The sequence below is a fragment of the Myotis brandtii genome, unplaced genomic scaffold (assembly GCF_000412655.1).
Source record: "Myotis brandtii unplaced genomic scaffold, ASM41265v1 scaffold182, whole genome shotgun sequence".
Lineage (NCBI taxonomy): Eukaryota > Metazoa > Chordata > Mammalia > Chiroptera > Vespertilionidae > Myotis > Myotis brandtii.
Genome location: NW_005356751.1, coordinates 1683377 through 1694378, shown reverse-complemented (window position 1 = coordinate 1694378; position 11002 = coordinate 1683377). Strand labels below are relative to the sequence as shown.

Sequence of the window (11002 nt, the reverse complement as noted above, 5' to 3'; positions counted from 1 at the left end):
GCCGCTGGGGGCCCCCGCAGCTGTCTGACCCGGGAAACGCCGCCGAGTGTTTTGCTGTATTTAATCCGCTGCCATGTACGCTGTGCGATGGTCAGTGCAGTTGACCTCAGGAGAACAGTCGGTCACCGGGAAATTCCACCTCGGGAGATCGTAGATCCCTAAGAGCTTTTTCCAAGCGCAGTGCATATGATATTTTATATAAACAATAAAGGCATCTTCAAACTCGAGATGCCGTACTTCCCTGACAGCAAATGATTTTTTGCTCCCACCTTTTGTCACGGTTGTGTAGACAGAGAAAGGGCCCCTAGAGACGGGTGATTCCACTAATTTTTTTTTCGTGCATGATGTCATGGATTCGCAGAATCACCTGATTTTTCCAGGCTGTCTGCTAAACTTTGAGTGGTTGATAGGGGGATCAGATCCCCGCTCCAGGTCAATTCATCACAATTTTTTTTTATCCTACACTGTGTATGAGTCATTGGGGCCAAAGAAGTAGAAGAGATACCAAGGCACAACTATCTATAAAACAGGCAGAACGCAGAGTGTTATGAACGAGACACGAAGTCTTTGTATCACAAAAGGAAGAATACTTTCGGCAGGATGTGTTAGAGCAGTGGTTCTCAACCTTGGCTGCACATTAGAATCACCTGGGAATCTTTTTAAAATCCTGATTTCTGGGCCTCATCCTCCGGAAATTCTGTTTCTTTGTTATGGGGTGGGGCCACAACACCCATAACAAAGAACAAGAATTTCCGGAGGATGAGGCCCAGAAATCAGGATTTTAAAAAGATTCCCAGGTGATTCTAATGTGCAGCCAAGGTTGAGAACCACTGTGTTAGAGGAACAAAGATCAGATTGATGTTTGAAGTCCGGAAAGGAAGTGATAGTTAAGGAGATAAAGGTATTCAGTAGGTAGCTTGTGGCCTGCCTGAAGGTGGAGAGTCTTGAATGCTCCACTAAGAAGCTTGGGTTTCATTCTGCATGGGGATGAGGGTGGGAGGTGTCCTTCAAATGTTTATACAGTCAAAACTGTTTTAGGAAGATGACTTCGTAAGCACAATTAGGAGGGTGGGGAAGATTAGAGGCAAAGGCCTGGGAGGAATTGGTCGTTTTTTAGTGGAAAGGAGAAGGAGTCAAAGATAATTCTGATGACCTAGGGCATTTTCCTTTTCATTTAGTGACATAATGTTCCTCCGATATAGAAACCATAGAGCCACTTTTGGCTCCTTTCTCTCTCTTGCCAAAATGTAAGGATCTCTTTTCGAAGTCTCTAGTTCTTGCCCCTCGTTATCCCCACTGCCATTTACCTTCATTTCAGACCTCATCATTTCTCATTTAATTACCTAACTAGTTTGCCTTCCATCGCTTGCTCTCCAATCCATCCACCACACTGCAGCCAGAGAAACCTTTTCAAGGAAAAATTCCTCCGCTTAAAATCCCCATTCCCTGCATGCTAAAATCTGAACTCCTTAGCGCAGTGGTTCTCAACCTTCTGGCCCTTTAAATACAGTTCCTCATGTTGTGACCCAACCATAAAATTATTTTCGTTACTACTTCATAACTGTAATATTGCTACTGTTATGAATCATAATGTAAATATCTGATATGCAGGATGGTCTTAGGTGACCCCTGTGAAAGGGTCGTTCGACCGCCAACGGGGTCACGACCCACAGGTTGAGAACCGCTGCCTTAGCGTGTCTGATCAACCTGTTCATTCCGGTTTCTCCCTAATCTTGTCATCTGAAGCGGTTCCTTCACAACCACTATGCTGCAGCCCCACTGAGTTATTTCCTGTTTCCAGAGCATGCTGCATTCTCTTATGCTTCCTCATCCTGATTCATGCTCTTTGCTCTGTCCTCTGGAATGCCCTTCCTCCTCTTCTGGACCTGACAAACCACAATTTAGTTTAAAAGTCACTTATTTAGTAAAGCCTTTTTATCCACCCCCAAACACCTTGAGGCTTCCTTCTATTGAAACACACATATCACATAGCAATGTAAGTATCGTTTTGTTTCTGGTTCTTCTACTAGATATTAGATATTTTAGATATTTCAAGTCAGGATCAGTATCTTACTTTCCCCATTTCCCCAGTGCCTGAATCATAGTACAGTACTGTGCTTTGTTTGCTGACATTCAAAATTTGAATGTCATCAAGAGCACCCAATTTTGCAAGAAAAATTTCTGGAGTAAAAAGTACCTTTGAAGGCCCTGGCCAGGTAGAGTGTTGTCCTGATACGCCAAGGTTTCAGGTTTGATCCCTGTTCAGGGCACATATAAGAATCAACCAATGAATGCATAAATAGGCAGAACAACAAATTAAATCGATGCCCCCCACCTCTCGCAAACAAATAAATAATTTTTTTAAAGTGCCTTTCATTATACCTGTATATGTTCTGTGAAGATGTTTAAATGATTTTATAGTGGTTTTGTTGAGGGAAGTATTACGTGCTCATGTTAATACTAGAGGCCCGATGCACGAAATTTGTGTAAGATTAGGCCTTCCTTCCCCCAACTGCCACACCGACTTCCCTCTGGCACCAGCAACCCTGGCTTCCCTCCAGCCGCTGGCAGGCACCCAGGACCTGAGCTTCTCTTGCAGCCATAGCTTCATCTGGAAGGTCTTCCGAAAGAACGTCCAGAAGGACATCTGGTCTAATTAGCATATTATGCTTTTATTATTATAGATAGTACTAGAGGCCTGGTGCATGAAATGCAGTGTCCCTCAGCCCAGCCTGCACCCTCTCCAATCTGGGACCCCTCAGGGGAAGTCCAACTGCCGGTTTAGGCCCAATCCCATAGGATCGGGCCTAAACCGGCAGTTGGACTTCCCTCTCACAATCCGGGACTGCTGGCCCCCAACCGCTCGCCTGCCTGCCTGCCTGATCACTCCCTAACCACTCCCCTGCCAGTCTGATCGACACCTAACTGCTCCCCTGCCGGCCTGATTGCCCCCAACTGCCCTCCCCTGCTGGCCATCTTGTAGCAGCCATCTTGTGTGAGGGTGTGATGGTCAATTTGCATATTACCTCTTTCTTATATAGGATGCTATGTATAATATATTGGGTTCTAGGAAATCACAGGTTCTATGTATTTAATTATATACTATTAATCATGAATAAAGGTACTAAGCCACATAGCTAAAAAAATAATACATATAGTGAAAATATAGCAGATGACAACAACAGCAACAACACACACAAAATGATGGGTAAATGTAACCCCATGCTGTGCATGAAGTGCCATGAAGGCAAATAGTGGTACCAGCATCTTGGTACTAGCAATTAAAAAGCAAGTCATAGTATCAAATAAGTTTGAGAGAATGTCTGCATATACAACATATATCAGTAAAAAATGGTAAAAAGCAAGTCGTTAAATACAATAAACAAATTCATTTACAAGAAGGTTTGATACATGTAGAGAAACATTTCAGTAAATACTGGAACAAAACATACAGCAAAATAATAAATTTGAAGAAATTCCAACATCATGCTTATACTTAAAAGCAAATACTTTACTAAGTTTTTTATACACATTGAATAACAGGGGGGAAATGAGTATTTGTTCTACAAACTAGTGTTTTGGTGAATAATAGCTGCATAACAAGAAATGAACACTGTTTAAAAGTGTCATAAAGATTTTAATCTCCACCCTCAAAACATAAATATTTCAAAGCTTGAAAACCATTGCTACTACTGAATTCTAGATTAACCTCTTAATCTTCAACCTTCACTTCATTAAAAACTAAGTCAAAACCATCATCAAACAAGAAATTGTAGCCAGATCATCAGGAGCATTAAGTCCACATTATTTTAACCAGTTCACAACTGGCTCTTGTTTTACAGCATTTCTTGAGGTTTTGACCCATTCACACAGCTATGAAATTGTAAGGCTCTTTCTTCTTCTGGTATCAACTCAAAAAATCTGATGCCTGCATAAACTTGTTCCCTCTTCCGTCATGAATCCTTTAAATGACTTCTTGATCGCTCATCATCTCAAGGTTGCAACTGGCTAGTTAAGTCTCTTGGAATTATAGGCAAGACTTTAATAGTCTAATCTGATTGACCAAAACTCATTTCAGACTAACATGGCAAGTTTCCTTAGTAGCCCACCCAACTAGGTCGCTGGGCCACATTTTAACTGCCCACAATTTTATTTCTAACTCTTTCATCAAACCTTTTTCATGGGCCTAAAAATAAAGGGAAGATTCTTTCTTTTGATCTGAAAATGGCTTCTTTTACTAGAAAAAAAATATGTTTTGTGCCATTAACAAAACATGACAATAATGAAGTATGGTAGCAATCATCTCAGGTAGAAACTATAGTTTAACTTTAACCCTGCTGTTTGGCTTCTGTACTTATTTGCTTTGTTTAACAATAGAAAAGTTACTTTGATTTTCTGAACCAGGTTCCTCATTCCAGACCCGAGGGCTCTAGATAATGTGTTTCTGTCAATTCAGTGACCCCGAGACCCAAAACTGTAATTTAGATAACATGCTTAAGTCTGACCAGGTTCCTCATTCCAGACCCGAGGGCTCTAGATAATGTGTTTCTGTCAATTCAGTGATCCAGAGACCCAAAACTGTAATTTAGATAACATGCTTAAGTCTGACCAGGTTCCTCATTCCAGACCCGAGGGCTCTAGATAATGTGTTTCTGTCAATTCAGTGATCCGGAGACCCAAAACTGTAATTTAGATAACATGCTGCTTCCGCTTCTGTAAACTGCTTTTTTGCAAATCAGGTTCCTTATTCCAAACCCTGGGATGTAATCTATACCTTTGTGATCTATGCCTATATATGTTTGGTTTTGCGACCATCTTATTACTATGAGATTTGGGAGAGCAAGATGCCCCCTCATAGTCCCGGATTGCAATAAATGTGACTCTTTAATTCAACTTCTTGAGGCGTCCTTCTGTGATTCCCAGGATGCATTACAACAATACAACTCTAAGGTATTATTTCTCATGTCCACAGGTTTTAATAGTAGCACATGTTGTACCTTTGGGGTTGGGTTTAATGGAACATTGCATGTCAGAAGGACTTAGTTTCCCAGCAATAATCATATAACCATATACACTAGTTATCTATTATTGTGTAACCCAAAACTTAGTGGCTAAAATCAACAATAAGTATTTATTATTTCACAGTTTTTATACATAAAGTGTTCAGTAGTAGCTTAGCTGGGAGGTTCTAGTTCAGAGTCTCTCTTGATGTTGTGGTCAAAATGTCAGCTAGATAATAAATAAAAACAAAATACCACATATTGTATTATTTCATTTGTTATTTTTTCTTTTTTCATTTATTATGTTTTTAAATATATTTTTATTGTTTTCAGAGAGGAGGGGAGAGGGAGAGATAGAAACATCAACAGTAAGAGATAATCTGATTGGCTGTCTCCTGCACACCCCCCACTAGAGATAGAGACTGCAACCCTGGCATGGACCATGACCGGGAATCAAACTGTGACTTCCTGGTTCATAGGTCGATGCTCAACCACTGAGCCAGGCTGTATTATTTCATTTAGATTAAGTTTTCTGAAAAGCGAATCTACTGATACAGAAAACAGATTAGTGGTTGCCTGGAGCTGGTGGTAGATTGGGAAGTAACTGCTAATGGGCATGAGGTTTCTTTGGGCACAATGGAAATATTCTAAAATTAGATCGTGGTCATGGCTGCACAACTCTCTCAATTTACTAGAAATCATTGAATTGTACTTAGTGAATTTTATGGTAAGTAAAACTATAACCTCATTAAAGCTATCTAAAAAAGAAATGTCATCCAGGACTACAGTCATCTGAAGGCTTGACTGAGACTAAAAGAATTTCCAAGATGGCAAGTTGATCCTGGTGTTTGGCTGGGGGCCTCAGCTCCTCACTATATGGTCCTCTCCATTGTGCTGCATCAGTGTCCTTAAGACATAACAGCTGGCTTCCCTGAGAGCAGGTGATCAAGAGAAAGACCAAGGTGGAAGCTGCAATGTCTTTTATAAGCCAGCCTCAGAAGTCTCACACCATCATTTCTGCCATATTTTATTGGATACACAGACCAGCCATAATTTAGTGTGGGAGAATATTTCCCAACAGAGTGAATACCAGGAAATGAGAATCACTAGGGGCCACCTTGGACTAGCACACCACAGAACCCAAAAATTGTATCTTCAAGTGTCAGGGGGCATATTTTGAGTCATTCTTTTTTTTTTTTTTTAAATATATATTTTATTGATTTTTTACAGAGAGGAAGGGAGAGGGATAGAGAGTTAGAAACATCGATGAGAGAGAAACATCGATCAGCTGCCTCCTACACACTCCCTACTGGGGATGTGCCCGCAACCAAGGTACATGCCCTTGACCGGAATCGAACCTGGGACCCTTGAGTCCGCAGGCCAACGCTCTATCCACTGAGCAAAACCGGTCAGGGCTTGAGTCATTCTTATTCTTACCTACAGAAGTACCTGGAATTTCTACTCATAAATCTAGAGTGCCACAATGCTAATCTTTGATATATCTGTTGTTATCAGTTCTTTATCAGTAAACTCTCTATATGTTTTAAATACTGTATTGAATTTCCCAAGTGAGAAATGTGTTTGTTTGAGGGGTCTAATGCCATGTTTTTCAATATTTCCTCTAGTTTTCTTCAGATATCTAACAATATTTTTTCAGCAGACAGCAATGAAAGTCCTGATTCCCTATTACCAGCTCATTTTTTCAGTCTATTACACTAAGCCTGAAATTGATGTAATAGGAATTCCTTCATTGTTTTGAGTCATAAGCTATAGTGATGATGTATTTTTAATATTGAGGGAGTGAACCTATTTTATTTATCTATTTCTATGTAACAAACCACTCTGAAACTAAGTGGCTTAAAAGAACAACGATCTATTATTTCTTTTGCTCTGTGGATTGGGTGGAGAGTTCCTCTGCTGGTTTCAGTTGGGCTCATTCATGCAGCTGCATTCATCTGGAGGGGGTCACCTAGGGTAGAAGGTCCTAGATGGGCTCATGGCTGTCAGTTGATGCTAGCTGGGATGCCTTGGTTCCTCCCTCCCCACTATAACCTTTCAACCTCCATAAGCCTAGACTGACTTCCACAGCAATCTCAGGCCCAGTCTTGAATGTTACACACAGTCACTTCTATCACATGCCTTGGTCAAAAGAAGTCACAAGGTCAGCAAAGATTCAAGGCCTAGGGAAATAAATTCCATCTTTTGATGAAAGGAACAGAAAAGTCACGTTGCAAAGAGATGTTAGAGGATTTATCATAGCCATTTTTTCAAACAGCCTTTATCACAGACTCAGACTCTACCTCTGATCATTTCTAAGGCCTCTGATTTATTATTTTTGTTTGTTTTAAGTAAGAATACTACTTATAGGATGAAAAGTTTATATATTTTCTGTGATGTCTTTCTCTGCTAGTGGCAACATCAAATTACTGTATTCTTGGTGACTACACCTCCGAATCTGAGCTATTGAACTCACCCCTTAAGCCTTTGGCTTTTTGTCTCTAATATGGATGCATTATACACAGGGAGATTTGTTTACACTTTTGCAGAGGAGAGAAGCAGGAGTGAATCTTTATGAATCTTGTAAGCAGGTGAATAAGGTGCATTTTTACCTAGTTGAATTCTTTTGTTGCTAGGATCTGAGAAGACTGGTCATCTTAGAAGAATTGAGCACTATTTATGATTGTGCTGTGAAAAATAAGATGCTCTACAAATATAACTGATTTCCTTAAATATCAATGTTTAGGAGTTTCACAAACCCATTTAAGTGAGAGCTTAAGTGGGAAGAAATTTTTAAAAATATTTTATCATTTAAGTAATCATTATGTAGAGTAGAGAAGACTTACCATGACCTGACCCCTGCTAACTTTTCCAACTTCATCTTTTGATATTCCTGATCTCTAAATGTATGTTGCAAACACACTGAAGTGCTAGTAATTTCTTTGCTCTTTCAAGCCTCTGGAAATGTACTACTTCCCATCTAGAAACTCCCTCACCACCATCACACCACCACCACCACACCCTTTGCCTAAATAAGTTCGACTCTTCCTTAAAAATTTAGTTCAGCCCAGCCGGGTGTGGCTCAGGGGTTGAGCGTCGACCCCGGAACTGGGAGGTCGCTGGTTCGATTCCTGGTCGGGGCATGTGCCCAGGTTGCGGGCTCGGTCCCCAGTGGAGGTCCTGCAGAGGGCAGCCGATCAATGATTCTCTCTCATCATTGATGTTTCTGTCTCTCTTTCCCTTTCCCTTCCTCTCTGAAGTCAATGAAAATATATTTAAAAAAAAAAAAAAACTCAGTTCAGCCCTAACTGGCTTGGCTCAGTGGTTAGAGTGTCGGCCCAGAGCCCCCATCTCTGGAGAGCTTTGCCCAGTGTGAATTATGTTATACATTCCTACAGGTATTCCTGAAAGGGCGAGGGCTATGCCCTCCATCTTGCCCCGTGTCCTCCATGTTGGGGCAGCAGCCATGTGCTACCTTCTTCCCGGAAGCCCAGGCCTCTGCTGGCCACACCCGGGATTTCTTTGAACTGGCCAATGACGATCGAGGGAAGTGCGCGCCATAGAGATGGCCACATCCTGTGTAACGAGACACCGACTTGCGCCTGGCCAATCGGCAGGCAGGGCCCACAGTCCTTTCTCCTCCCCTTACTCCAACCCCCCTATAAAACCTCTCTCCACACAGAGTTCGCTCTCTCTGCTTCCCGCTGCTGTGTCGGCAAGGTGGGGGAGCCGAGCTAGCTCGAATAAAGACTCTTATGCTTTTGCATCGGACCTTGCTGGCTCCCTGGTGTGGTTTCTTGGGGATCCTGAAATCTGGGCATAACATTTCTCTTCCCTTTTCTGCCTAGAAATCCAGGACTGTGTCTTTTTTTGTTTGTTTGTTTTTATTGATTTTTAGAAAGAGGAAAGGAGAAGGAGGGAGAGATACAAACATCAATGATGAGAGAGAATCATTGATCAGCTGTCTCCTGCATACCCCTTACTGGGGATTGAGCCCGAAACTCCGGGCATGTGCCCTGACCAGGAATCAAACCAGTGACCTTTTGGTTCATGGGATGACACTCAACCAACTGAGTGTCATCTGTTTTCTCCTAATTAAAATCTCCAGTTATCAGCTGGCAAATAAATACCTGGAATAAAGACTACATTTCCCAGCCTACCATGTTGCTATTTGATCATTGATTAAGTTCTGACAAATGAGATGGTAGCTGAAGATGAGCTATATAGCAGTTTATGTAAATTTTCCTTAAATTTACGCTGTCAACAAAAAGAACTTGAATCTTTGAAATTTTTAGAAAGAATTTTATTCAGATCTTGCTGAGAACTATAGGCCAAGAGTAGAGTTTCCAGAAGACTTGAAACAATGTTCCAAAATTGAAATATTTTGGGAAAGTGAGGAGCACTTTGTAGTAACAGAGTGAAATGCTTGATCTCTCTGACTCCATCTAGTTCTGGTTTCTTTCCCAGTGAGGATCCAAGTCCACTGAGAAGGAATTTAGATATCTCATTCATTTTATCGGGAACCAAAGGATAATTCTAAAAGATTAGAGAAACTCTTTTGTATTTTATCTCATCTAAGATGCCACTGATTCTAAGACTATCATTATTGTATAGACCACAAGGAAAGAACAGAAACTGCTAATTAAACTATGACACATTGCTTTCTTATTACTAAGGATATTTAAATGTATTGAAAGATCTCTTGATTTTTATCAAATTTATCTCTCTTGGGCAGACATCAAAAACAGAAAAAGAAAATGTAAGTAAAATTAATGGATGAAACTGTCCTAAAACTCACTTTTGAGTCCTGTGCCGCGCTGTGTAGAGAGATCCTTGTGGGAGATTCAGCTTTCCCTTTTGGCGTTTCAGAATGGAGAAGAGCCGTCTGCTGCTGTCCACAGTGATGGTTCTGCGCAACATGGTGGACCCCAAGGACATCAATGACGACCTGGAGGGGGAGGTGACCGAGGAGTGCGGCAAGTTCGGGGCCGTCAACCGCGTCATCATCTACCAGGAGAAGCAGGGCGAGGAGGAGGACGCCGAGATCATCGTCAAGATCTTCGTGGAGTTCTCCATGGCCTCCGAGACTCACAAGGCCATCCAGGCCCTCAATGGGCGCTGGTACGCCGGCCGCAAGGTGGTGGCTGAAGTGTACGACCAGGAGCGTTTTGATAACAGTGACCTCTCCGCGTGACCTCAGCCCCGCTCACTGAACCCAACCGGATAGGGCTCAACCCTAGAGATTTAAAAAAATAAAATAAAATAAATGCCCGGCCGGCATGGCTCAGCGGTTAAGTGTAGACCTATGAACTAAGAGGTCACTGCTTGGATTCCCGTCAGGGCCAACATCAGGGTTGTGGGCTCCATCCCCAATGGGGGGCGTGCAGGAGGCAGCAAATCAATGATTCTCATCATTGATGTTTCTGGTGTTGACAAGATCAAGAGAGAATACCAGGAGCAAATTAGATCACGCCTATTAACAGTTCATCCTCCTTGGCTTCAGGAAAGCACTGAAAATCCTCTTACTCTGGTTCATCCCTCCCCCCTGGGGGAGGAGCCACTGGACTTCGGTGGGCGTGGTTAATAACTGGGTCCTTCTAATGGTGTATATATACCAGGGTCAGGTCATGGCTCCTGCAGTCCTGTGCCAGACTGTCTCTAGACTCTAGAGAGAGCCGTGTGGGAGGTTCTCCTTTCGCTTTTGGCGCTACGAACCGGACAATAGCCTTCTGCTCCTGGAACCAATCGGTACTTAAGAGTCATCGTTGCTCTCTGACCAAGAAAATTGCTGAACTTGGATTCATATCCTCTGAGCTGCCAAGGACAGTAGTCCTCCAACTACTTTGATGGGCTGCAGGTGGGCAGTGGACCTCCTCTGGGCACCTACCTCTGTAGCTAAGGACCTCACAGGACACCAGGGGCTGACCTTAATTGACAAAGAGAAATGGCAGGTGAAGGAGCTGTGGCAAATCTCCAGATAGAAATCAACTGTCCCATCTGCCTGG

General features: G+C 42.2%; 1 protein-coding gene across 1 annotated transcript in view; it reads right to left on the bottom strand.

The window, feature by feature from the left end:
• The window catches only part of DMXL2 (Dmx-like 2), a 172161-nt gene extending 162244 nt beyond the window's left edge, over positions 1-9917 (bottom strand). The window contains exon 1 of the mRNA XM_014537836.1: positions 9796-9917. Coding sequence (XP_014393322.1) covers positions 9796-9917 — 122 coding nt within the window. The remainder of the gene's footprint in view (positions 1-9795) is intronic.
• Positions 9918-11002: the final 1085 nt, after the last annotated feature.